Source organism: Athene noctua, chromosome 1 (genome assembly GCF_965140245.1).
Source record: "Athene noctua chromosome 1, bAthNoc1.hap1.1, whole genome shotgun sequence".
NCBI classification, from domain to species: Eukaryota; Metazoa; Chordata; class Aves; order Strigiformes; family Strigidae; genus Athene; species Athene noctua.
In genome coordinates, this window is record NC_134037.1 from 227,232,381 (window position 1) to 227,259,496 (window position 27,116).

At 36.1% G+C, this 27,116-nt stretch overlaps 1 protein-coding gene across 3 annotated transcripts in view; it reads right to left on the minus strand.

Moving 5' to 3' along the window:
- TDRD3 (tudor domain containing 3) overlaps positions 1-27,116 on the minus strand; it is a 118,667-nt gene that overhangs the window by 53,440 nt on the left and 38,111 nt on the right. Inside the window, exons 2-5 of one of the 3 annotated variants that reach the window (XM_074912184.1) lie at positions 17,544-17,628; positions 14,444-14,509; positions 4,226-4,386; positions 1,932-2,073 (exon numbers count right to left, since the gene is read on the minus strand). In XM_074912184.1, coding sequence (XP_074768285.1) covers positions 1,932-2,073; positions 4,226-4,386; positions 14,444-14,509; positions 17,544-17,628 — 454 coding nt within the window. Of the gene's footprint in view, positions 1-1,931; positions 2,074-4,225; positions 4,387-14,443; positions 14,510-17,543; positions 17,629-27,116 lie in introns of those variants that run through there. The other 2 variants (XM_074912201.1, XM_074912193.1) reach the window with 2 other exon arrangements.

The following is a 27,116-nucleotide window of genomic DNA, read 5'->3' on the forward strand; positions in this document are numbered from 1 at the left end:
CTTTTCATGTAAACACAGTTCAGCATTTCATTTAAGCTTCAGTGGCAAGACTAGACAAGGAGTGGTAATGTCCTCGCTCAAATATCTAGGAATTGACAATCTTGCTTATTTGTCAACCATTCTCTTCTGCAAAGCTTTCTGAACAGGACAGAAAGATTGAGTTCATGAAGAAACTGCTATCGAAGTAGCATCTGGCTTCTGTAGACTTGTCTGAGTCCTATCTGTCTAGCTGTCAGTCCAGATATAGAGCTGGATTTATGATTTCCAGTGGTCATGGTTCACCTGTCCAAACTCATTTCTTGTCACCCACAGCTTTTCTGACATGGCCACATTCATGCTGGGAACAATCATGTGCTGAGATGGTCAACAAGAACATGATACTCCAGCAAATCGCAAAAAGAAGCCAGAGAATTGAGGGGATAGCAACAGGCAATAGTTAATTTTCTATACTTCACTTTAACAGAGTAAATCAGTGAAAACTTAATTACCTCTCTTTCAAACATATCTCAAAAAGCCCATGGGAACTGGCTAACGAGTGCTGAAAGTTGTTGTAGTCAGCAGCACGTCAGTGGCTATTAAATGGTTTGCTTTCTTGTAAACAGAAAGTGTTCTATTTCTTGACACTGACCTCAAAAACAAATTAGTGTTTATAAAGCAACACTTATCTGTTGAAGCTCAGATAGAAGAAACATGAAAGCAGACTGTTCAAAATATCACCAAGAAAGCTAACCAATACTATTGAGCCTTCTCTTACGAATTAGATGGCATTCTTAGAATGTTTTAAGTTCAGTGTCTCTCCTCCATCCCAATCAATCTTAAAACTTGTATGTTTTTTAACTGGAGAGAGAACTCACAAGACTTCATACTAAATATGAATAAAACTGATAAAATGGGATGTATCTGCTGTTGGCCCCAGAACCTTCTTTTTAAAAGCAGGCAGCTTCATTTAACAGCAAGAATGGTTTTGAAAAATTATTTTCAACTATGAAAGTACAAAAAGGATGCCAAAGAGAACTACTAGAAGAACACTATGTAACTCAAACGTTCAAATAAATTTTGTCCCAGTTTGCTCAAATCTATGAACTGCAAATACCAAAGAAGGCTAGCCATAACACAACTGTACCAAACTTAGCATCAGCTATAACACAAGAAGTATTTTACATGGAAATGACTGTCATGTTCGTAAGCAGATACTGTTTCAGAGACATGGACGTAAAAACATAGAGATGTATGTGGTAGTAGTAGTGATAGTTGATCTGGCAAGTATTTGGAACTAATGGTAGCAGGGTCACAACTTCGTGCCTTAAGAACTTCCACTCATTTGTGAGGAAATGTATGAAAAAGTCTTCCTGCAGCAACTTTCATTCTATTGGAACAGGAATCTGGCCAAAACAGATTAAAGGGGCTTACAAGTATTTATGCTTGTTGAAAGATTTTTAAACCTCCAATTTGTCTTTCTAATCACAAATTTAGCTAAAGCACTGATAAAATCTGTAATACAGAATTCACTCTTAAGGTTACCAATTTCAACGCTTTCCATACGCTTACTATAATTTTTGCCTTAAAAATATAGTCTGCAAATGGTAACAGTAAAAGGCATCATTCAGTAATATTTTGGTACCAAACACTGGTTAGGAAAGCAAACCACCCATGACTGCACTAAAATAAACTTAATACATTTGATTAATGTTTTCAATCCCTACAGACTACAGAAGTAATGAGTTCCCATGCAAAGATCATTTATAATTTGTTCATTTACAACATCATATACAAGACCTATTTACATATATTTGGCTGCATCCCTAAAAATATTGAGACAGAAAAGTTCTGAAAGCTTATCATTGAAAGTTCACAGTCAACACATTAAGCTTGCTATAATTAAACGTAATATGAATCCTCTAAGACAAGCATTTCCACTGGTGTTACCTCACCCTTTGTAATTCCCACTTTTCTATAAGATGCTCCACTTCACCTCCAAGAACTGCTGTGTTACTGTCATCCAACAGCAAGAATCCATTTCTCACTTCAACAGTGCCTGAAAGCTTTATTTTTGTTCCAGGTGGAGTGTTCAGGCTAGAAGTAAAAACAAAGCCCAATATTTCAAATTAATTTATTAATACTCTGCCACCAATAACATATACTCTTATACTTCCAACACTGTCATATTTCATAATAAAAAATTAGCATCAAAAACCTCTGTAATAATTCCTTCAGCATCCGCAGTACTTCTCAATAGCTTTATTGGAACACTTCCCATTCATTACACAAAAATGCCATATTGCAAATTAGATTCTAACAGAGATGAATGCTTGCAAATTGTCTGTTTGGTTAAAATCCAATTTAACAATACCAAACTAAGGATGTGATTTGCTTAAACTAACAGAAGATATCTCAAAGTCAGTTATCTAAGAATAAGTTCCTCATCCTAGGATGTATTTATAGTTAATAAATAGAGGATCTCCAGATGATTAATAATCTCATTTGTTTTACACATTTAACTGAGGAGGAAAAAAAAAAAAAAAAAGCTGTTAGTAAAGAAGCTTTCTATACATTACTAACAACCAGTACTGTACCAGAATAAATATAAAAACCATGCATCTTGTACTGCTGCTTCTCTCATCACTCTATCATTTAAAAACATACGGTTGCTCTCTGTGGTCAACTCCCACAAGGAGGTACCTTATCTTCTTTTCATGTGAATCTACCCCATGAAAACCAACAGCAGATGCATAAAAGAATCACCCATCTCCAACCCATAATTGAAATACATGACAAGCAGCACAAGCTGTAAACTGATTTGTCTTGTGAGGAAACAGGACACAGTCAGTTATAAGCTTTCAGTTGAGAGACAATAACCACTTTAAAATAAGTTGAAGCAATCACTGCAATCACAGGACCATACCACACAGTGAAGAACATTCACAGTGGAGTAAGCCAATTTCAACACTAGTGGCATTAACCTTAGAAATATTAAAGAACTTTTAGTACTGTACTGATAAAAGCAAAGAAAATTAAATCAGAAAAAACAGACAAGAAAGAAATACAGTAAAAAATGAAAACTATGAGAAAGGGCCAGAGGGCTAAATAGAAGCCCTAGACATGAAGAACTTATTTAGAAGAAAACTGTGGGTTTTTATTCATTTATTTAAAGAAATACTATGTACTTAAACAGTATATTATTCCATGTTACTGGTCCAACTTTGAACCCAAAACAACCACATACAACAAATTAAGTTTTCATACGATGTTACTTGAAAACAAGAGCTCACATCATTACTAGAGAGTGATGTATTCCCTGACATTTTTGAGATTTCTCTAAAAGCTTTCAAATTATGTCTTCTGCTGCGCATTGTTCTTTTAGTATTTTATGATCTAGAATCTACTTACAGAGGAGCCTGTTTGCCTTCCCTTTCTGGTCTCTTCATATTCACATTGGAATATACTATTTGAAGTTCTGCTGGCTCAAGCTAAAATTAAAATACCATTAAGTGTTCTACTTTTTAGACAGCAGCACTCTAAACTGCAAGCTGGCTCCTGCTCAGAGGAGCAATTTAACAGTAAAAGATGACATTCAAAAATGAAGTACATATCTATATCTAACTGTTGCAGCTAGCAGAGAAAGAGAGAGGAAGAAGGTTCTTTTTTAAATCAAAGGCATCTGAATTAGAGTGAAAAGCAAAGCACACTATTACTCCAGAGACTAAACACTAATTTTCAGCATCTTCATAACCAAACACACAAAAAATCCCCACGTTCAACAGTAATTATCCCTCATACCCTTCATTTTTAACTGAAGAAATATTTACTAATTCAATCCAAGTTAAAAACTTGCCCATGGTAAAGAAGCAGTTGTCACATTAAATTAGGTGTGTCAGGCCTGTGACATCCCTGCTACCAAAGTCAGGCAAAAGATCTGCTACTACTAAAAATTGGGAGTTTGGCTCAAGCTTGCACACACCCAAATTGCTTCATGCCCTGTCAACTCCGACTCAGCAGATGGCTGCAGAAATCCAATTTCTTCCATCACGTACTTCAGCAGAAACAGTACTGTAAATTACACTGATATACACCTTTGCATGCTGAATTTAAGGCCCCCCTTTATACACAAAAGTCAAGCAGGAAGTCCGTTTTGCCAAGCATTTTTTCTATATATTACTAAGGACACTTCCATTACTTTAAGAACATTTACGTATCAAATCAAAACTTTGAAAAGAAAGTTGTTCACCTTATTTTTGACATGCTACTGTATTCTACAGCTGTGCAGCTTGTGTGTCCATCAGTCATCTGTAAACGTAACATTCTGGGAGCAGCCTGAGATTCTTCATTATCCTTTGGTGCAGCAACATTGCGTATTTTCTGTATTTGCAGAACACATGGCCCTTCCAGCTACATATGCAAAACAGAAAAGACAAAACTGTTAACACCATTAAGCAAGCACCCTGTAATATCTAGACACACTAACAGATGCCTCCAGGCAAAGGAAAATGTAATTTGATCGGGCGGTCATGTTCAATTTCTATCACTCATGTACTGTATGTTCTAAAGCATGGTAAAAATGGCTTTTTCAGAGAAACAGCTGTGATGCTTCATACATCTCTGTGATACCAATTATGGAAAAGAAGTGAATGAAAAGAGTTGGGAGGGCAAACAAACAAACAGAAACATAAATATTGTCACTTCCAACATACTATGGAGTCCAGATAAGATTTCACATGCTGTACCAGTGGGTCTCATTGACAAAGTGTTCTAAAGAAAGAAAAAAACAGCTTTGAAGACTATCTGGTTGTATTAAGAGTACATTTCAAGTACAACTGCTTTGTAAACACCAACTAGAAACACAGCTTCTTCAAAAAGAGGTACAATCAGAATGTAACATCATCAAGGGACATCGTTATCTGTTGGCTACCTAAAAGTGAAGCATTTATACGCCATGGCTTATGTTACCAAATAATACAAAACCCAAACCCACAAAACTCCAAAACCAACCAACCAAACCACTTCACCACATTTCAGTTATAGCTGAGTGCACAGTCATTCTGATCTCTCTGAGAAATAAAAATGAATTATCTGTTAGTGCTCAACTATCTCTAGCACCTAAGAGACTAAGAGACAGCAGAAAAGATGAAAGAGACAGCACAAAAGATTAAAAAGTCCACAATTCATCAGCTTCTTCCCTTTAAGCAAGAGACTAGGTAGGCCAGAACACAAAATGAAAGCACATAACCACATAATAAATATATATAAAGAAATGAGAAATTAATAAATATAAGAATAGAAGCAGTGACACTAGATAAATTAGAAGATGAGGAAACAGGAACTTTATTTAGGATGAGATCAAAAGAGAAAGGAAAATTCTTTGGAATACCATGAAAACATGAAATTGTACTAAGAGGAGGAAAATAGTCACTAAAAGGAGCAAAAGCCGTACCCTACAGAGTTCACTTCTTAAATGGTTTTGTGATCTTGAGACAATAGCCAGTAATATAAACTAAAATTTCTAAATATTTTTTCATTTCTTGACAGTTTCAAACAAATCTAAAATTTGAAGGCACCTGCATTGTTTATGACTTCAAATCCAACCACGGAAAATACAGTTATTGGGAAGGTGGATTTCCCAAAAGCTGAAGAAGTTGCTTATTTGAAGTCTACTGAAACCCGAAGCTTTCTTATCTTTTTTTCTTCAATACTGAATGTTTGAAGAAAAAAGCATAAATAAGAACAGCATTTTTTGCAGATGCTGACTGAAACTTATTTCTTTTAATAACAGTTAAAAGACTAATTCTGTTTCACATAAAAATGGAATATTTTTTCCTCTTCAACAGAAACAAAACTGGATAATGTATAGTATGAAAACAAGTTGCCTCCTCTATCAGTTGACTACAGTAAAGAAGCCACACACACAAAAAACCTCAACTCTTCCAGGTTTTTTGTACATAGTGATTCTTTCTATAGTAGTGAATGAACCACAGTGCCACACTCAAGTGTAGACTTTTGATCAAGCAACACATGTCATAAATTAACACGAGCAGTTTTTAACATTATACAACGTTTTCAAAGTAATGGTAAAGAAACATTAGGCAACTGAGAAGCTCTTCGAGTTAACCACAGCTAGGTTTGTCACTCAGAGGACTAGTAGCTTTACTCTGATGGCAATTTTCTTTCACAAATGTTGAGCAAATTCTAGTTCTAGGTACTTGGTTTTGAACAATTTCTTGGCATATTTCCTGAGAACTCTGGAGTGCGAATAAATCAAGGTAAGCTAACTATGAATATACATGCTAATATGTTCAGGGTTTTGTGCCCACAGTGTCAAGCATACACTACAATAAAGCAGAGCTGCGTATTTGTTGAGCTTGGACAATAGTGTCTACTTCATCAACAAAGAAAATTACATGTAACTTCAGAAAACAGGTGCAAAAGAGGAATGGAAGTATGTCGTTTTCTCAAGTACACACCAGAGTAACATCACAACTATTTGTGTGGACTTAAATCAGGTCCTTGGAGCATCCACATTTCCTAGTCCCAGTTCAGCTCATTTCCCCTCTCATCACATAAATAGCACATGCTGACAGGAGAGAAGAAAGTCAGTTTTCCTGCAGAACAAGAACAACCATCACTGGATTCCAGGTGAATCCAGAAGACCTATGCTGGTAGCCCTTGTGCGGACTATTTTAAAGTGTCACTGTGAGAACCAAGGAAAAGATTTCTAGTAATTTATCAAGTGCCCTAAGTAGTAAGGCTGGTTATGTCCTAACTATTAAGGTTGAGTCGCTTTCCATTATAAAAATGCAGCTTTCAGTTCTCTTACTAACACTTTGAATACTTCATACAGTAATACTGGATATATCAGACAATTTCTGTACAAACCTCAACTACTGTGATCCTGTGACTGTTTTCCTGTATGCAGTCCAGTATTGTTATTTAGCTAATGCCTTCATTCTTAAGTTCCAAATAGTATAGCTGTAGCTTGCTCTCTCCGCAAGTATTTACAAACTGGACAAGCAATGGAAAATGTTAAGGCTGGAATGCTATAAAAAGTGTTTCAGATTGAAAAAAAAAAACTAAAAGAGAAACAAGTAGAAAAATAAATTTCATTTTATGTGCTGCAGTAGTATAAACAGCTTTCAGTGATTAGAGTGTATGGGATGCAAATGAATAAAGAATATGAGCTAAATGAGTTGAGGAAAGAAGACTAGCTTTATCCATCATTAATCCCATAATTAATGCTCTGTCTACTTTTTCAAGGGGAAAAATATAATAGTAATAATATCTTATACTATATAATGCCATTATAGTATTTATACTGCAGATGTATGGGAGAATTACTGGGAAAGTTAGAATCTCAAATGTGATACATCAGAAAGAGGATTGAATGTAAATGGAAGTTTAAAATACAGTCACTGAGACATACCACATACCACACCCTCCTCTTTATCTACAAAACCTATTAGTGCTAATTCAAGAACACACGTGACTCTTGGAAAATAAAAAAAAAAAAAAACGCACGCAAAACCAAAGTAAATAAACAGCCACACTATCATATCCTAGAATATACTCTGATCTTTCTAGACACAGTTTAAATTCATTAAAACATCATACCATGTCAGAAAGCTGGTTAATACTCAAGGATCACCTCCTCCAAGCTCAGGAGCGATGCATCCTGATGAAGAGGAAGTCAGGGAAGAACACCAGGAGGCCTGCGTGGGTGAACAAGGAGCTCCCGGACAAGCTAAAGGAAGCCTACAGAGGGTGGAAGCAGGGACAGGTAGCCTGGGAAGAATACAGAGAAACTGTCCAAGTAGACAGGGATCAAATTAGGAAAGCCAAAGCCCTGAGAGAATTAAATCAGGCCAGGGACATCAAGGGCAACAAGAAAAGCTTCTACAGGTACACTGGTGATAAAAGACTAGGGAAAATGTAGGTTCTCTATGGAAGGAAAGGGGAGACCTTATTACCCAGGACATGGAGAAGGCTGAGTACTCAACAACTTTTTTTGCCTCAGTCCTCACCAGTGGCTCCAGTCACACTGCCTAAGTTGCAGAAGACAAAGGCAGGGAGGGACTGGGAGAATGATGAACCTCCCACTGTAGAAGATCAGATTTGAGACCATTTAAGGAAACTGAAGGTGCACAAGTCCATGGGACCTGGTAAAATGCATCTGCAGGTCCTGAGGGAACTGGTGGTTGAAGTGGCTAAGACACTATCCATCATAGTTGCGAGTTCAGTGAAGTTCTCACTGACTGGAAAAGGGGAAACATAACCCCTATTTTCAAGAGAAAAAAAAGGAAGACCTGGGGAACTACAGGCCGGTGAGTCTCACCTCTGTGCCTGGCAAGATCATGGAGCGGATCTTCCTGGAAACTATGCTAGGGCACATAGAAAATAAGGAGGTGATTGGTGACAGCCAACATGGCTTCACTAAGAGCAAATCATCCCTGACAAATTTGGTGGCCTTCTGAGACAGGGTTACAGTGCTGGTAGATAAGGGAATACCAACTGATCATCTACCTGGACTTGTGCAAAGCTTCTGACACTGTCCTGCATAACATCCTTGTCTCTAAAAAGAGACATGGATTTGACGGATGGAGCACTCAGTGTATAAGGAATTGGTTGGATGGCCACACTCAGTTGCGGTCAACAGCTCCATGACCAAGTGGAAAGCAGTGATGAGTGATGTTCCTTAGGGGTTGGTGCTGAGACTGTCATTGTTCGCCACCTTCGTTGGCAAAATGGACAGTGGGATTGAGTACACCCTCAGCAAGTTTTTTGATAACACCAAGCTGCGTGGTGCAGTTGACACGCTGGAAGGAAGGGATGTGCCAGCCAGAGTGACCTTGTCAAGCTTAAGATGTGGGCCCATGCAAAAGTCATGAAGTTCAACAAGGCCAAGAGCAAGGTCGTGTGCATGGGTCAGGGAAATCCCAAGAACAAATACAGGCTGGGTGAAGAGGGAAGCAAAGAGAGAGGGCAAAGAGAGAAGCCCTGCGGAGAAGGACTTGGCAGTATTAGGGACTGACTATGAGCCAGCAATGTGTGCTTGCAGCCCAGAAAGCCAACCGTATCCTGGATTGCACCCAGAAAAGTATGTCTAGCAGGTTGAGGGGGGTGATTCTCCTCCTCTATGCTGCTCTAGTGAGACCCCACCTGGAGTACTGTGTTCAGCTCTGAGTTCCCCAATATAAGAGGGCATAGAAACTTTAGTGGGTCCAGAGGAGGGTCATGAAGATGATCAGGGGGCTGGAGCACCTCTCCTATGAAGGCAGGCCAAGAGACCTGGGGTTGTTCAGCCTAGAAAAAGGAAGGCTCTAGGGAAACCTTATAGTGACCTTCCAGTATTTAAAGGGGGCCTACAGGAAATATGGGGAGGGATTCTAGTGATAGAACAGTGGGTGACAGTTTTAAACTTAAAGAGGGTAGATTCAGGTTAGATATAAGGAAGAAATTCTTTACTGTGAGGGTGGTGAGACGCTGGAACAGGTTGTAATAGGGTGTCCCAAGACACTGTGGCTGCCCCTTCACTGAGAGTGTTCAAGACCAGGCTGGACTGGGCTTTGAGCAACCTGGTCTAGTGGAAGGTGTCCCTGCCCATGACAGGGGGGTTGGAACTAGATGATCTTGAAGGTCCTTTCCAACCCAAACCATTCTATGATATGATTCTATGATGTTCAGGAAAAAAAAAAAAAAAATATCTGACATATTAACTATATACACTGACTGGAGGAGACTAACTGATCGTTAGAAATTATCTACAACAACTCAACAGCCTTTCCAGCAAATCCTGAAAGTCATTAAGACTATTTTGTATCAGTGCTCTTCAAACAGTGCTTATACCTGACTCAGTGTCTGACAATTAAGATATTACTGCTCACAAACTGCCATCCTTACAATGAAAGGAGATGCACCAGATCAACTAGGGTGACAAAATGTCTAGAAGCATACTTGCCAACATGATCAAGGTAGAGGATAATGTTCTAACAAATCAACCTCTTCAGATCCCTATAGTTACAGAGATAAAATTTCAAATGACGACCAACAGCTGGTTAATAATTTTCAACAAGTTTTGCAGTACAGCAACAAGACTATATTTTCAAGGCTGTTACTGCATTGAGGTGAGCAATCCTAGAGGTGTTGCTTTGACACACAAACTGATCTGAAACAAAAACTAGTCAGCCTCTCACAAAGATCTAGCCTGTTGTATCTAACATTTTTTTTCTGAAAAATATGGAAGTAATCATGCCTTTTTAAGATCTCCTGAAATAGGCATTAGGAGCTAAGAACACAATCAAAACACTGACCAAGGTGAAGAGCTCAAGGCCCACACCTTACCTAAGGCTGCCAAACAGCTATTTCTAAAAAGACTATGTCAGGATAACCACACAAATAGTGCTGGCAATTATCTCAACTGGAAAAAAAAAAATCAACTAAAAATATGTAGGATAATTCTTGACACATGCAGTTTCAAATGCAGCTACATCAGAAGACAGGATGTAGCAATCACTGTCACTGGAAGATAAAGATGAGCACCTCAAGACTGAAGGGGTTTTTTTAAATGCAGATCAGTTGTAATTAGAACAGCAAATCTGATCATCCCTCTTAAAAAAAAAAAATTAAAAGCCTGCAGAAAACCTAAATTTACAATCAAAGAGACACTAAAAGGCAACAAAGTCAGTTGTATTAAAATAATGAGACAGAAATTGGGAAGCGTATGAGTAACCTTAAACAGGAATTAGAATCACTGGTAATTTACATTTTAACTATTTACCGCCAATCCGTCAGTACTCAGAAAGCATCTCTGTGAGCTCAGAAATTAAATCCTTTTTGAATGCTTCATCTGGAATAAGTGTTTCCATTGTAATGGAACATAAATACTAAAAGAAAACCTGTTGTGCCTTACACATAATATCATTACTAAATTATACATTATAACTTTGTAGTATTTGATTTTTATTAAATTATAAAAACTTAACGTATATTTATAGTATATAGTCATCTAGATGGAAATGGGATGGTTCCACTTTTTTAAATCCTGTGCAAATGTGGCCATCTTGTGGTTAATGGTGGTAATAATGATTTTTTTTAAATCCATACAAGCCAGATATAAATGAGTGAACAAAACATTTCTGTCTATTAATGACTGAACTTGATAACCACCTATAATGGTCAAACACCCATTTTGTTTAACACTAGGACTCTATGCCATCCTTTATGCAAATATTTGCATACTTTTTGTACACTAATACTACAAAACAAAGTTATTTTCTATGGAACATGCAAATGTATCATATGTTCTCAAGATACAGATAAATAATAACGATCCTAGTCTTGGGTGAGAAGAACAACCGTAGCATATAATTTCTATTGTTTGCTGAAGCATTTGTGAACCACAAATTACATTTTCTACCAAGAGATTGTATTAAGAAGTCTCTCCTGTTTCAACCATTGCTTTACTTGCATAAAGTAAATACTCTCCTTTATAAACACATAGTTCTGTAACATGTAATAATTGCATACATTGCAAACTAAATAGCAGCATTTATTAAGTAGTCATATTTGCTTTTATGTTACTCAAAAAAATGAAACACTACAGTCAAGAAAGCAAAAATCCATTACACTATCTAACAGTCAGGGCTAAAAAACTATAAATAGGAGTCAAACACAGACTTCTTCTGTGCAGTCATTACTTCTTTTCAAAACCTGGAGGATTATCATCCTCCAGCAAATGGTTTGCAGGTATTTGCTTTGGTTTGGGTATTTTTTTTAGAATAATTTTCTAAGATTTATGATCCAAACAAAGACAGTTGATTAAATTAAGACCAAACAGAATTTTACTGGAAGTTCACTGTAAAAAATCCCAGTTCCTTAAGAAAATTGATAGAAGTGTGTAAGTCCAACATCTGTCTTTAACAAAGACCATGAGGGGCCGTATTTTTCTTCTGTCCTGCCCATTTCCTCCACCTTCTTGAAATTTCTGCTGCTGTTCTCAGAAGTCATTACCTAGGAGAAAAAATACCCTTTTTCCCTGTATTTTCACTCTTTAAACATTAAAAATGGAAGGAATCTGTAAGCACTGATCTCTGTCAACTATCTGAGAATCAGAAATACCTTGAATCAAACAAACTTTCAAAAAGAAAGTTTGTATTTGACTGGATTTCGACAACATTCAATTATATTATCCAGCCCTCCTTCTCCATCAACTGTAAGGCAATCCCATGCGGCAATTTCCCAAGCTCCATTCAGTATCAGTTCCTTTTTTCTAGTTTAGGATCCTACATATATATTGGTTTGTACTGCCAGTAAAAAAAATGAGAATCCTCAAAAGGGCACACAGTAACACAAAGCAGAACATACACTGAGGGGAGAGCAGCAAATTTTAATAGGGATCCCTGAAAATTAAACTAAAACTAGATTTTTCTCACCTTTTTCAGCTTTTCCATTTTACAAAATATAGATGTATTTGTGTGTGTACAGGTACAGAAGGTTTTTCCCATGAAAGGGTAGCTCACAGGTATTTCAAAGCACTAACCACCACAGTTTTCAAGCACACATGCCTTGTTCTGTGCAGAGGTTTTGTATTTTGTGGAAACAAATGGCACAATTGTGCCTTCTCTAGTTTGAGTTGAGAAACATGAAAAAACTCAAGCGGTGACCTGACCTGCTAAACTAGAAGCAAACATTTTAAAGCATGTAAGTAGATTGTTACATGTAACATCCATCAAATATTTGAGGATATTAATGACACTTTTACCTTTAATTGACCACCTGAACTACATAACAACAATAAAAGTTTAGAAAACATCCTCTCTAAAGGAAATGAAAATATATCTAGTAACTTGTCCAAGTGATGAATGAAAACTGAACAACTACTTCTAAAGAAATCCTACCATAATGCAACAAAACTCATAAAAACAGCACTACTGAAATCACTTTGAACTGAAATCATGTTTCAACAGCAAAACTACATAAGGCAAGCATTACCACAAATACAACCTTAATACTCTGGAGACTTACATTTAAAACAAATACATTTGGACCATGTGAATATTACATGATCTAAAATGCAAAATTCAGTAATACTCCAATTAAGCAACTGAGAAACGAACAGAGCAAAAACAGATGACAAAAAGCAATTATTTTGCTTGTTTTCCATATTTCAAAAACAGAATACTTAAGAGGAAGAAAAAAAAAATTACAGATGTAAGAAACAACTAAATCAAATTCTTTTAGCACTGAAATGTTAATCAAATTAATTAAGCACTGAAGTATCTTTAGCAACATGCTATCCAGAAATCTAAACAAGTAAACAATCAGTTTCATAAAACACCACCCTGATTATTTTTTTTAAAGTGATACATGCAAAAAACATAGCTCCACATAAGAAATAACAAAACCTTTCCCAGAAAGTTAGTTTAATAAGTAGTATGTTGCATGCACAGACTGCTGCCTGGCTAAAAACTACGATCCTGCAATACACCGTCTCTCAAGTATGCTTTTGACATCCAACAATAATATTCCTGCTGCTGTTCTTGTAGAAGTCAGTGTTTATGGCAGTCACCACTCCATTTAGACAATAGCAGCAGCAGGGAAAAAAAAAATCCTAACAGCTCTTAACAGCCTCTCTCATCAATCTTGCTTTCTTAGAACAAGCCTGCTTTGATTTATCACTATTTGAATTTCAACAGTAATGAAATTTGTTTTCCCAGAACTTTCACAACAGTGATACAGACTGTCAGTATTTGGAAGTTAGGGATAACTATTTGAATTGAGAACTACTACTTGGTTTAAAATAAAATTCCTTCATTTATCCACTTTTAGCTGCATGTAAGGAAGAAACCAGGGAGTACTGAAGGGGACAATTTTTATTTGTTTTTGTCTAAACATACAACGTCTGCTAAAAATCTAGCACATCAAAGTTTCAAGTATAATACTATTCTGTAGCATGTAAAGTGTTATACTATCTAACATGGTTTATCCACATAACCTGTAGGACACACGGTACTATAGGTCCTATATAAAGTGTATAGTTATGATCATGTATATCAGTAAGTCAAGTAATATAGCATCAACAGGTATCACTATGCAACAACCATACAGCTGCTTTGCTTTATTACTAACCTGCTTTGTTGCCCTTGCCAGAATGAAGGAGGGGAAAGAAATGAACTTCTGATACCATGTCACGATCAAACAGGTTAAATGACTTCTGAGTAATAAATTAAGTTGCTAGGACAGTTCCCATTCATTTAAGCATTTCAAAGTTGAGAAATGAGAGTCCTCTCTTTATGAAGCCTAGTGGGCAAACTAATATGTTCATATACCCATAATATACTCAAATATTGGGTTCTTTTGTATGCGAAATAATGACAAAACCAGACTAATGCACCACAGAAGGCTGTTATCACACAGAAACCACAGAACACAGAAAAATTGAAGGAAAAATATTGTCTACCTTTTCTACCTTTCCACCATTGATGTCACTGGGCAGGAATTTCTTGCCAATCGTTCTTAAATCTGTCTGGAATTAATACAGAAGAAAAGAGAGTATTAACTTAAAATATCCTGCTTCAGAAGAAATTACTACCATAAAATAGGAAAAAGAAGGGTATTTCTTCCATAATGCCAACTATTTCTAGTCTACAAAAAAGCATCCTTCTAACTGCATATGATGAAAAAAAATCAGCAACTTACAAAAGAAGCCCCTTTGTTTAAATTATGTTGTTTTAATGACATTTTCAAAGAATATTATAATGCTGTATTATAAAACTATAATGTTCAATTATTAGACATAACTCTGAGGTTTAACAGAGGTGAAGTATCTTCGTCTCCATCTGGCGCTTAGCAAAAAGCATTTTTAGTTTGTGTGCTTTTACATGCACAAATCCTTCATAAAGGGTTAATATGATTTTTGAAATTATACTTGGAGTAAAAGCTTACATCATACTTCTATTAAATGCTTTTCAACTTAAACGTCTGATTACTTCTTTTGGAAGCGAGGTAGACAACTGCATGACATTATTCAGCAGCTCTGCAACGTGGCTACTGACAACATGACCAAAGGAACAAATCTCCACAAAAGCATGTTCCTCGCCTAACACAGTTTGGACAAGCATATCAAATCAGGTGACACATCAGGAGATGTGTGACAAAAGGATGCACTTGATGGCTAAAAAGGTGCAGCATGTGAAAATAGTAAATGCAATTAAAAACTAGTTAGAATTTACACATTAGGTTATTTTACACATTTACATGCGTTAAGAGAAAAAAATAAAGCACAGCAGTGCAGCCTAAAACACCTATGTTTTTTAAACGTCATTGCTTGAAATAAGCCTGTTGTTCTAAACAGAACATGATGGTGCAGATTACTGTACTGAAGCTGAAAACCCTCCTTTTTTATGATGATCATAAACACTTCCAAAAGAAGAAGGACTAAATGTAATTACTACTAGAACTTGCACACTAACTTGCCACCAATATATGCCAATGGACTATTGTTCTGGCATCCTAATCTAGAACTGAGCAGCGCTATATTATCTGAAACATTGTAAACAAGTGGTTTATTCTGTTTTTCAGCAAGAAACACTGGTACCCTAACCAACAGAAAACTAGTTGTAGGAATGTTCTTTTAGTGTATTTACTCTAAGTATCTGTAGAGTGGATAAGTACTCAACCCACTTTCTGTTGCACAAGATAGCCATGGATAGTGATAAGAAAGCACTTTCAGTTTTCAATCTGAGTCCACCTGAGGGAACTCAGTCATCTGTCAGTTATTTATTTCTGAATAGCACACAGGCTCCTATAAGCTGTTCCCACATGTTCCATATCCATATAATTGACAAGTCTCCAGCAAGATGCTTTGCAATCACAGCAGCCAGAATGGGACACAACTTTTACAAATGCTTTGCAAGATCTTACACAAAATAAAAATATTTGAAGGACTCAATGTATATTTATGTCTATTTCATACTTATTTAATCAATTCACACACACACAAAAAGCCTGCTGACTTCTTGGTTTCTTCTGCCTGAAATATGTCTCTAGCAGTCAAAGACAGAATTTGTAAGAAGTGGTATCTAAAGTCACTGTTATCCTGTCCTTCAAGCCACACTGCTATTCCCAACACTCCATCTTCTACGTATCAAAACAACTGATTTAATGACAAAAACATTGATAAGCAATTTAAATTGGCTTTGAAGTATTTGCATAACATTTCTGTTTTATTTTATTTTTAGTATCTGTCAAACTAACTGCAAATACAATACATACATGCACAAATTATCACATTAGTACTTGTTCCAGCATATAATTACATTCAGGGTAAAACCCAGCAACTTGGAAGTATTTCATTGTTTTTATAAAGCAGTAAAGCATTCTCAGATATATATAGGCACACTACTACAGTCCAGAAACCAGATGTTTACCCTCTGCATGTTTTGTATTACATTCTTTCCATTTTTGCATTGTAATTTCACTTTACCTCTTTTCAAATTCATTACATGAATTGGTGCATGCATACATATGAGTGATTGAACATACGCTTCCAAGAATAAATGAAAGGAGCAGAGGGGATATTTTTTTCAGAGTATCATCTTAAACCAACAGTGGTTGAATCTCGAAGATGGACAAAATATTCCATAACAAATCTCATTCACAATTTCATTAAGAAAGAATACTTCTCTCAAGTGCTGTACTAGATTCTTTTTCCCCTTGGAACTACATATAGTTATTACAAAGGACAAAGTTCACATATATCCATATACAGTGCATACAAGCTTTAAAACTTCTAAGTATGGAGGACTGAGAAGTTTTAAACAAAAAACCATGTAAAATTCTCAAAACTCTTCCTTATGATTCTGACAATATATCAAAAGTAAGTAACAAATTAAGTAGCTGCCCCCTTTTCATTGCTACTGAAAGAGAGCTGCCTTACTCATGTTTACCAAACCAACAATGTGTATACTAGAATTCTGAAAAGCAGGAGGTTCACACGCACACTTAAGTCCTTGAAAGTATTAAGTTATATTGCTTCCAAGTTGTTTCTCTATCTTGTCTATTGCTGTATTTATTTGTTGGCAGGAATAACAACTGCTAATGCAGATTTCTACAGTAAATCAAAAAAATCTGTTTGTAGTTACATAAATATGTATACATCACCATTAGTTTGAATATGCTTTACGGAATATCACATCCAGAAGTCAAAGTAAGTAAGGGTGTTTTATTCATCCCAACAAAATAATATTTTGTACTACAATTTCATGCTCATGTCAGTACACAGCACTTCTAATTTTATTACTGCTTGTACACTGACTTGAGATTCACATTTCATAAACATGAAAACAATTTCCTACTGAAATTATGCTCGTTTTTCTCCTCCAGGTTTCAGAGTTTGGAATAAGTGTTACTTCCAAATAAAAATCATACACACGAGAGTCCTTTATGTAAATCACAGACAAGAGTACACTTAATTAGCCACACAGACCTACACTTGAACCATTAGATAGATCATTTTTAGCATGATCTGTCAGATAAAAGTTTTCACAGTCATAACTTACATTAAGGGCAACTAGGATAATATCATTTGTATTAACTTTTTCAGATGAACTTATGCAAGCTTCAATTCCTTCATCTGAAAGATACCTGTTAAAGAAAAAAATAATATTAGAATATCACATGACATTTATTAGGCAAACATTTTTTCTGTATGTAAGAATATTGTCTTTAGTTTATATCTTTTGTGCTGTTGAAGCATAGACTTAAAAATACTTGGAAAATTATGTCATGTAATCAGTTTCTTTACACTCAGATTAAGAGATTTCTTCTTCCACAATTTCTAAACAGACAAACAAAAAGTTCTACTCAAAAAGTAACAACAGTCATCACCCCTATTATGTTGAACAAGAGTAACACCAGGTGATGCCTGCTCCCTGCAAATTACAGGAACCTAAGTCAACCATTTGGGCTTTACTTGATGTAAATGGCATACTTTCACTCATACACTTGCAAGGAAAAATCTAAACGAAATAAATAAAATAAATTCGTCCCACACAAAGCACAAAATATAACCACATCCACTTCTAAAGAGCAAGACTGTACAGTTAAGCCCTCAAGGGCTGGGGCACGTTAACACTGCCCTCCTACAGAACTCATACTTGCTTGCCTGGGCTACAAAAAACCAGATGAAAATGGAGCGCATTACAGTGCATCAATAGTCAAATATGGTGAAAAAGTTTAAATAAGAATAGAAAATCTCCTCCACAATCCTATTTGGAAACAGTGTGACCCTCATGGTGGTAGTTTAGGATTAGTATCTTTCTGCAAAAATTCTGTAAGCATACTTAGCTTTCAGATGAACGAATGTATTTTAAGTTTTCAACGGATTCACCTAATCAGTTCAAAAAGGCTGACCTATTCTAACTTCCAGAAACACTTAAAAAAACTGTAATTTTAAACTTGAGTGGTCAGAAATTGTGGCATTTGTTATTCTTTTTGCCTAGTATTTCCTACTCAGCTCCTGTTTTTATGTAGCTAGCAATCTGCCTTCTCTATACAGCTCTTATTTAAACACATCACAGAAATCGTTAAATAATTGATATTTGCTAGATAATCAGTCTGAAACACAGTACTTGCCCAAATAATATTTAAACAGATACCTACCAAGAAATCACAATTCTCCAAAGAATAAAAGAATGATTTAAGAAAGCTAAATATACATTAAGAAATATTAAAAATAAATATTCCTCGGTGCCTAAAAACCCCTTTTTTTAAAGAAAATAACATCCACCGTGTAACTTATAAACAAGGCATAACATTTAAAAGCAAGTACACTTGATAGGCCTTTTTGCTTTTAACATTAACATCATGCTCTCCAGACCTCCTGCCAGTATTCCCAGATTCATGATCCCAGCTGTGCTCTAACCCAGACACTTGATGGGCTCTAACTGTATCAGACACTGACATCTAGCAAATCCTGAGGGACTAGACCATCATCACAAAAAACAAACAAACAAATTAAAAAAAATAAGAAATAAAACCAAACCAACCCAAAACACAGATGCACTGAATGGGAAAAATGGTAGACACTTGGGAAGAAAAAGGTGGCAAGATGGGAAGATGGGTGCCTTGCATGGGAACACAGGCAGGATCTCCCAGCTGAGCGACTCTGAGCTCAAGTACTATGGATGTGAAGATTCAGGTAACTACTGTGAATTAGGAGATCTCATTAGCTAGAGTCAACAGGTGAGTAGAACAGTATTCCCCCTCTGCACCAGAGGAAACTAGAACAGATAGTTCCAACAGGCACTATCCTACTCTCAAGGCTTCAACTGTGGTTTAGTTCCACCAACAGACTTCCAAGAAAGAGCAGTATCATGAACTCTGCAAGTTAACCTGTTATCTTCAGCATAAAACTGAACATAAATTCAACGCCAGGGGTTCGGGGGAGTACAAAATCCGTAAGCAGAGTTTTAGACTGTCGAGCAAGTTGTGAAAAGATTTTCCTCCTCCTCTGCTCCTAATGGAAATGAAACCATTCTTCAATTTTACTGAAGCTAGAAGGACTGCAGTTCTCTTACAGAGTTACTTAGCCTAGTATTTAGATCTAAGCACTACTATTTTCCAGCAAGAAAAAAAAAAAAAAAAAAAATTAAGAGAATGAATAAACAACAATCTGACCTAGAATTAAATTTACCCTGTATAGGACAAGGTTTATCCTGCTACCATAAAATTCACCGCTGAGTCACGTTTTACTTTCTCACTTCAAGTGAAAACTGAATCACAGCTGTCAAAATCCCACTCTACTTTAGTCAAAATTTTCAGTTTATAACTTTTTAGACATAAATTTATATATAAATTTTCAGTTTAGTTTGTCTCGTTACTTTGGAGGGTTTTTGGAAGAGAAGAATAAAGAGAAAAATTTTTTTCTTTTTCCACTGGAAAAGACTATTCATTTTTGACTTGTGCTAATTTAAGCAACAGCACTTAGCAGAAACATTGCCCACCTGACTGGAATCTCTGCCAATTAAACAGAGGCACCAATCATGAAGTGCCACTGCAGACATCTGTTAGTTTGATTTAAGCAAACACTAAAGCTTTTCAGCAAAAGACTGGTTAACCTGGTTATTAAAATAGTCTTCAAAAAAGCAAAATCTGTGAACATCAAAGTGGGTAATATTTTATAGTTTGGGGTCGGTTGGTTTGGTTTTTAAAGATACTTATCACATGAAAGCATAAATTACTTAAATGTATAAGATCAGGATCAAAATAATTTTCAAGAAAAAAGATCAAATTAATAACTGTATCAGCAAAACTATGCTGAAGAACTTCAACAGAGAAGAAAACAAAATTAGCAAAGCCTTCCAATAATGCATCAGGTGTCACTTCTATGCAACAGGGATGTAGAAGTGCAGATTTAATCAGGAATGGTCAGGAACTTGTCAGGGAACAAATCACAACCAGGAAACACTGTACATCAGAATTAGTCAAAGCACAGATTTCTCCTTCTTTAACAGAAGCTTTGGAACTGGCGTACATCAAGTCAGCCTTTTCCATTTTGCCCTAATAACTGTCTTACACAGACTACTTTATACAGCAATGAGCACTCCAAATACATGTTTAGATTTTCTTCACAACCTTGCCGAAAGTTCTCATTTAAGGTAAATTATTTTATTTTCTCCTCCTTGCCTGTATAGACTCCTATAAAAACTACCTAAACTTTTGTTTTGAATATTACCTGCTATGGACCCACAAATTATTTCAGGGAAAAAAACAAACACAACAATTTTAGGAAATTTTAATTTTAAAATAAATGTATTTATACAGAAAAACATACATCTGTATATCTCAAATATGAAAAGGGAGTTACAACAGGCAAAATTAACTCTTCACCTGGCATAATCCTCCCCCACAACATATGGATTATTAAATCCGAAATTCTTCTTCCAGGCTCTGAAGGAAAGAGTCCATTTTTCTATCTGCTTTTAATAAGGACACGTGATATGCTGAAGGTAGGACTTTTACAGCGTAAGGCCAGTCAATTATTTCGTTCTCTGTATTAGATGAAGGTAAAAAAATCTGACCCTGAACAAAACCAAAAGACAGCAAAAACCTCTAGAGTCAGAAGAGAACAGCCCCACAGCTTTGTCTATTATATTTATTCAAGTTCCTTGCATCATCTACATTACCTCTTCTGCCCATTTTGCAAAATGTCACAACCTATCACAACCTTATATAACAAAAAGGTGAACTACAGTGTGATCCTATTACATTAATACAACACATTTCCTATTGCCAAGTGGTAGGAAGCAATCCTGAACCACCTGTGAACCAGACCACATTGCTGGAAGCAGCTCACAAGCTCCCAGTCCCCAAGAGGTAGGTACCTGGCAGTGCCATACAAGCGCGTTCTCATCAATTCTTGCTCTCCATACTTCCACCCTAAGCTGCCCCCACCCTTTCATTAAAAGGCAAAGGGACACGGGGAATAACCACACCAAAATGCTGCTGTCAGAGTCAACAAATTTCCCTTGGTCCTTTGTGTAATCAAACATTTCAGAATTATGTGCTTTTTGCTTACGGCAAAGGAGCACATAACTACATGGTAAAATAAATGGATGAGAAGCAGCCAAGTTTCACAAAGCTCTCCAAGACGTAAAAGGCTAGCTAGTAGTTGACCATTAGCACCATACACTGACAGCAACAAAACCAATTACTTCTTTAACATACAATGTAGATAATACTACCCTGGAAGATGGGCCTGAAAGACTTAAGAGTAGGCAATTTTGTTCCAACAGCTTAATGTTTGGCTTTATCCACCAAAATCTTGAGCGTCCTAGAGATGTTTATCTTTCTGAGCAAATTGAAAAAAAATAAAATCAAAACCACCACCACCAAAAAGAAAAAAACCAACCCCCCACACAAAACCAAACTGAGCTTTCCCCTATGAGGACTGGTAACTAGAATAACATATACTGCAAGCACCTTTGGTTTTCAAGAAAAAAAATAATCACTAGACTTCTTTCTTGCACATGTTTTAAAATTATCTCAAAAGTTATTAATTGAAGTAATGCAAACAATTCAACTGATTTCAAAGAATTTATAGGAAGTCATGCTGAATGAGTCACATAGGGATTTTGTGGCCTTGGAACATTAATAAATAATAAAAATTTAAAAAAAAATAAAAAAAATTTAAAAAAAAAAAATATTAGTTTACAACCAGAAGGGCACAAAGCTGCTGCAAATGGTTGAGATGGTTATTTGTGGAGCATTCTCTTGAGAGAGGAGACCATAAGAGAGGAAAATAAATGCTTGTACTGCAATTCTTGCACATTATGCTTGCTGAAACCTGAGGGATATCTCACCTATTCCTCCCCCTTGCCAGCTCCACTCATCTGAGACATGTAGCAGTACAATCCTTTTAGCAACAGCTTTTGTCAGAAGAGCAACTCATAGAAAGTACCTGGATTCTTACTTTACCTTCAAATGAAACATTAAAACAAAACCTCTAGTAATGAATCAGCATTTTCTATGTGAACCATTCACATATAAATCCAAATCTGCAATTTTTCTGTCACAATATTCTCAATAAGCTTCTAAGAAAAACAGATTTCAGTAAGTCTTCCTTTGCACTACACAGAAAAACATATTACACCAGTGACAGGCAGAGCTGTTTTCCCACTGCTTCTTCATATCAAGTATGATATCAATTTAATAACCCACTTTAGCACATTATAGGCGTGCACTTTCTCCTTTTCAATATTTCCCATTGCTAAAGTCTATAACTGTAGTACCAATCTCACCTGCACCTCTACTTATCTCATTTTTATCTTCTCCTTTACTTCATCAAGAACAAATTATACCTGACGTGGCCTAAAGAGACAGATTTTTGTACTACTACCGTATTACCACGTATGTTTGAAACACTGAAGAAATCGGTGGTATCAAAGGAAGATGCATTTTTGCTTGTCTGCTCTATACCACTGGATCAATGCATTGATCTGCAGACAAACATGAACGTGTACACACACACACACACACACTTTAAAAGATTTAAAGAGCTTTATTCTAGACTTAAACCCACCATTAGTGGCAAGTAAACAACTTGCCTAGTAATATTTTCACAAGTAGCTCTCTTGAAAAGCATGTTTTCTCTATTTGTAATTAAGAGTTCATGCTCAAACACAAATCTTCAATCTTCCATTGTTTTTCTATCCTGTATTACATTTTTCTAGAAATCCTCTGTAATTTTCTTCTATCATCTGTAATATTAACATTTTATGAAGGAGAAGCTTTCTTTACTTAAAGTAGTAAATATAGGAAGTTAATATTAAGAAACATGCTCTATAAAATTTACATATTTCAGATTCATAACTCTTCATAGAATCACTGTGGTATTAACAGAAAACACAAACTGCACTAACAGTACTTCTTGTAATTCAGTGCCACACACATGAAACAGTGTTGACATTTTATGGCAAATTTTATATAGCTATTTTCAATGCATGTATGCAGAAATCAGAATGTTCCTTCCATTAGTTCGCGAAGAAAGCACATTTATACAATCATGACATACAAAAGATAAGGTTTTAAACAAAAAAAACATCGCAGAAAGCTTTTAAATTTCTCATACTTGGTAACACCACAAAAGAAGAGAACAATTTTAACAATAAAGCAGTGCAATTTCAAAGAACGCACTAGTACGAGACCACCACTGGGTGCCAGTATTGTTCCATAAAAGAAGAACCGTATCTCCTATATTACCTGTTTTAAAAACTTCTGAATTCTCTTAATAGGGTTTCAAAATATTCTGCTGAAATTCCGTTATATAAAGGAACTACACTGCAATGCTACAAATTTTAGTGAGGGGTTATCATTAGAGCTGTTTAAAAAAAAATCCGACAGATTTTATAACATTATTATACTAAATATGAAAATTAGATTTTAAGGAAAGTTTCTTCATACCCTGTAACCTGCATGACAATATTGGGAAGACAACTGACACTGTTCTTCCCTTCAACTTCCAAGGTTTTTATTTAAAGAATAAATGTAGTATTATGCAAACTACTAGACAAAATAAAATGGATATTAAGGGTAAAAAGGAACAGATAATATTTCAAAAAGATTCAAAAGCCCTGCCAAAATTTGGGCCAACTGTTCCTTTATCCACAAGGCAAATGTCTGTAAAGAATGACAAATATAGATTCAGTGGCATTCTTGGCAATTTTACTATTAATATCCTCACACCCAGAAAAGTGACTTTTTTCCTAATGTCTAACCTCACTGCATCACTTTCTGTTGCCTCTACTTTTCTGCACATGTATGAAGAGATTGTGCCCTTTTTGCAATCACATTTAAAGACTTACTTCCCACATCTTGTACATCTGGTATATCTTCCTCTATATCTTGTACTTACACTGATGATTATTGCTATCCAAGTGTGGTTTTGGTCTATCACTTCCTCCAATTCGTTAACATCACTTTGAACTTTAACCCTGACCACACACAGCTTCCCATTTCTAAGGACCATTATCTTGTGTTTAAGCTATAGCACTTCATGCTCCATCATCCAAGTGTTTAATGACAGTATCAAATAAAACTTGACCTAGAAGATGTCTTCATGCAGCCTTGGATTTTGGCAGTGAACCATCTGTAGCTACTCTTCCTAGGATGGTCAAAACAGATTTATAATTACCTTACAGGAACTTAAACCAAACTATTTCCTCATTTCACTCCTTAGAGATGCAAAACCAAAAAGTTAAAATAATATAATGTACTGTATTATATCACTAAGTTTTAAGTGGAATTATGCTGGCAAAAACCTATTTGCACCATCCAGAAAGCACACTGAGAAATACAGAATTTTGGATGCAACTAAGTAATAAGCATTTAGATGAACAGACACCAAGGTACTCAGGTCTGTCTTTAAAATGTTACTGACTTTCATAAAAATGGTGCACAGCCACTACAGCACTTCAGTTGCTCGGGCAGTTAAACTTTCATCCCAGCTACCTTACTTTTTACTCCTTGGGAATACACCGCTTTCTTAAGAGCAGTCTCCAGCCCAGGTCAAGCTGAAATCCCAGAAAGTAATTCATAAAATATTCATTCCCAAACTCATGTTCTCACATGTTTAAGCTGACAAAATTTAAGGCCTAAACATCTCTCAGATGTCTATGCCACTTGACTTTCAATAAAAACACCAGCTAAGAAAAACAATGCATTTTTAGAAGAAAACAAACAAAAAAAGGTTAGGTTGTTTTGGTTTTTTTTTACATTACATAGTATAAATAGAATTCTGTCATTACTACCCCCTCCCCATTTTTTAATGTGGGGAAGCAAACACAAGTTAATTATCTAGCAGCAAAATCTATTTTGTCAGTGAAATGTCAACCTAAGGAAGAAACAGCAAATGGTCAGAGCCAAAGGAAAAAAAAAAAAAAAGTGCAGTGCTTTAAACAAAGCCAATGTATCAGCTTCTTCCTGGGTTTATTCTACATGAAATTTTCAGTAGGAATGGGATAAAGACCAACAGTTTAAGAGCATTACAGTCCTAAACATATGCAATACTGAACACTACAAAAATTACTTCTTGCTTAAGCAATACTATTCCAGCATCTGATGGTGAGGCCCAATGTGAGCACACACTGTGATGCTCTTTCAGGAACCTCCTGAAGTCTACCTAACCCTACTGCACAGCCAATTCCTCCCCCTCCTACCAGAACTGGAGAGTTACAGGGTCTGAATATAACTGCTCTCCCTAATGAACAGCATTTTTTCCCTCTCATACAACAACAGGGGAGAGAACAACTGCCTGAGTGAGTAGGTCCCGAGACAGGACTTGGTGGTAAGGAGGTTTCTGCTAGGGGTCACCAAAGGCAGAGGGCACCCCAGCACTCCCTGCAATACTTCAAGTGCTTCAAAGTCTTTATTTGTGTTGTGACTGTATAGTCACCTTTACTAATCCAGCTTCTCAGCTATTTCCAGAAGACAAGGACTATTTTTATACAAAAGCCTGAGTAACCTGTCATAGTTTTGGAATTATTCTTTAATACACTTGACATGCAAACAGAATTTTAAGTCTATTATTAGGTTAGCCTCACAGTCCCATCATTCCCTCTCACACCTCCCTAGACCTACACACCACTCTGCTCTTTTTAATTACCCGCACATGTATTGGGATTTTTTTCCCTCCAGTCTCCCTGAAATTTCTCTGTTCCAAAAAATTTAGTATCAAAAGCAAGTTTTCAGCATATTCTTCATGAAGTTCTTACACAGAGAATGTGCATTTTAAGACATTAGTAAGGTCTTTATAGTAGTACCTCCCATAGTGTGGTATGTAGTGTTGACGAATGCTTTTTGCAAGTCTATTTTCTTCTATAAAATTCCTACTGCTGGGAATGAAATATTTAGAAAAAAAAAAAAAAACAAACACAAAAAGTCTTAAAACTATACGATGAGACTGGCAGCACATATTTCACAAGCATTTCACAATAGAAAGTTAAGAAAAACTTTGTGCTTGAACCAAACATAAAACTTGCTAACACCTTTACAGCCACATTACCCATCTCCAGTAACGCAACCATCAAAAATCTCAGACTCTATGCTTGCTCTTTCCCAAATGTAGTATTTTTCACTCACCAAATGCTTTATCTAAACTATGTAAGCAAAACTAAAAACCAGAATCAACTCTCCTTTATAATCTCAGTTCCCAACAGAAAAACATAAAATTATCACTTGTAAAGCCCTGAATGAGAGTCAAAAAACCTAGAAACTAGAGTATGTCTTACCACACAGTCCTACAAGAGGCTGGTTTCAGGACACCCACCATTCTTCTCCAAGCAAGCGACTGGGAAAGGAAGAAATGCATGTGGAGAAGCCTCACTTGAATAGACAAGAAACTACTAAGCAGGGTACTCTCTGAAAGGGCTGCACAGCTGTTGAATTTACTTCCTTATGCTTTCACAACGCTCAAATTAGATGGCCTTCACCAAATGCTGTAATGCTCATCTCTTTTCACTGGCATCTGTAAACAGGGTAAGAAATCACTGAAGGACAGGATAAAAGCTACAAATTAAGTTGTCAGATCTGCATGTGGTAGGTTTTAATAAATTGTACAGCTGCACTTTTAGGGT